At 36.3% G+C, this 924-nt stretch overlaps 1 protein-coding gene across 1 annotated transcript; it reads right to left on the reverse strand.

Annotated features, from left to right (window-relative positions):
- Positions 1-218: 218 nt before the first annotated feature.
- On the reverse strand, positions 219-389 carry LOC109490405 (40S ribosomal protein S29-like). The gene has a single exon (XM_034665595.1). It carries the CDS (start codon positions 387-389, stop codon positions 219-221), a length of 171 nt encoding a protein of 56 aa, XP_034521486.1.
- Positions 390-924: the final 535 nt, after the last annotated feature.

Consider the following 924-nt stretch of genomic DNA (forward strand, 5'->3'; position numbering starts at 1 on the left):
TATGTAAAACTTTAAATATAAAAATTTATAAATAAATAAATATACATTCATGTACTTTATATACAAAATTAACCTATTAAGAGGTTTTATTTTTTACTTTTTTGCACTCATAATTAAAATATTTTCATTTTGTGTACAGTGAGTTGGCATTAAGGTAGGTATCTTGGATATCTGCAGTTAAGGTAGGTATCTTAGATGACACATTCAAGGAAGCCCACTTAATCCAACTTAATGAAACCTATATCCTTCAGGTACTGATGGAAACACTGGAGGCACATGTTGAGGCCATGCTTCCGGATCAGACCATGCTGGTTAGAGCACACACGGCAAAAACGAAAGCTCTGGCCAAATTTCCTTGGATGGCTCCTGTAGAGCTGCTGGTGACCCATCTTGCTCTCTCGGATGCAATGAGGCAAAGGAAGAGGTTTTAAACAAATGAATATTTAAGAAAAATAACATTATTAACACAGTGCTTTATGTATAATAAATGTTGAGTACAATTTGTTGACTTAAATACCAAATCGATTAGCTAATGAAGGAGAAGAATATTATATGGTGTTCTTTTCTGTCATGGTTTACCTAATCCCTGGAGATTATATCCTCATGTAAATACTTCAGGGAAGATACTTTCATAGTCTAAATAGCTTGTTCATTCACCATGTTTTAATGTTGATTTGAGGCAAGCATGAAAGGGTGGCATGGATGATGGGGATGGTTTGTGTAAAAATGCCAACCATAGAGTGCAGGTTTATGCTTCGCAATCCTTAATGGTATAGGAAGAAGAAGAAGAAGGAGGAGGAGGAGGAGGAGGAGAAGGAGAAGGAGGAGAAGGGAGAGGGGAGCTGAGGGGATGGAGTGTCATCAATCATGTTATCATTATATGCAAAATTAAATTTTAACGTGTCTCCCCAATTTCTATGGTTA

Source organism: Ailuropoda melanoleuca, chromosome 8 (genome assembly GCF_002007445.2).
Source record: "Ailuropoda melanoleuca isolate Jingjing chromosome 8, ASM200744v2, whole genome shotgun sequence".
NCBI classification, from domain to species: Eukaryota; Metazoa; Chordata; class Mammalia; order Carnivora; family Ursidae; genus Ailuropoda; species Ailuropoda melanoleuca.

Coding starts and splice junctions, on each gene's coding strand:
- LOC109490405 (XM_034665595.1), bottom strand. CDS start 389: ATGGGTCACCAGCAGCTCTACAGGAGCCATCCAAGGAAATTTGGCCAG.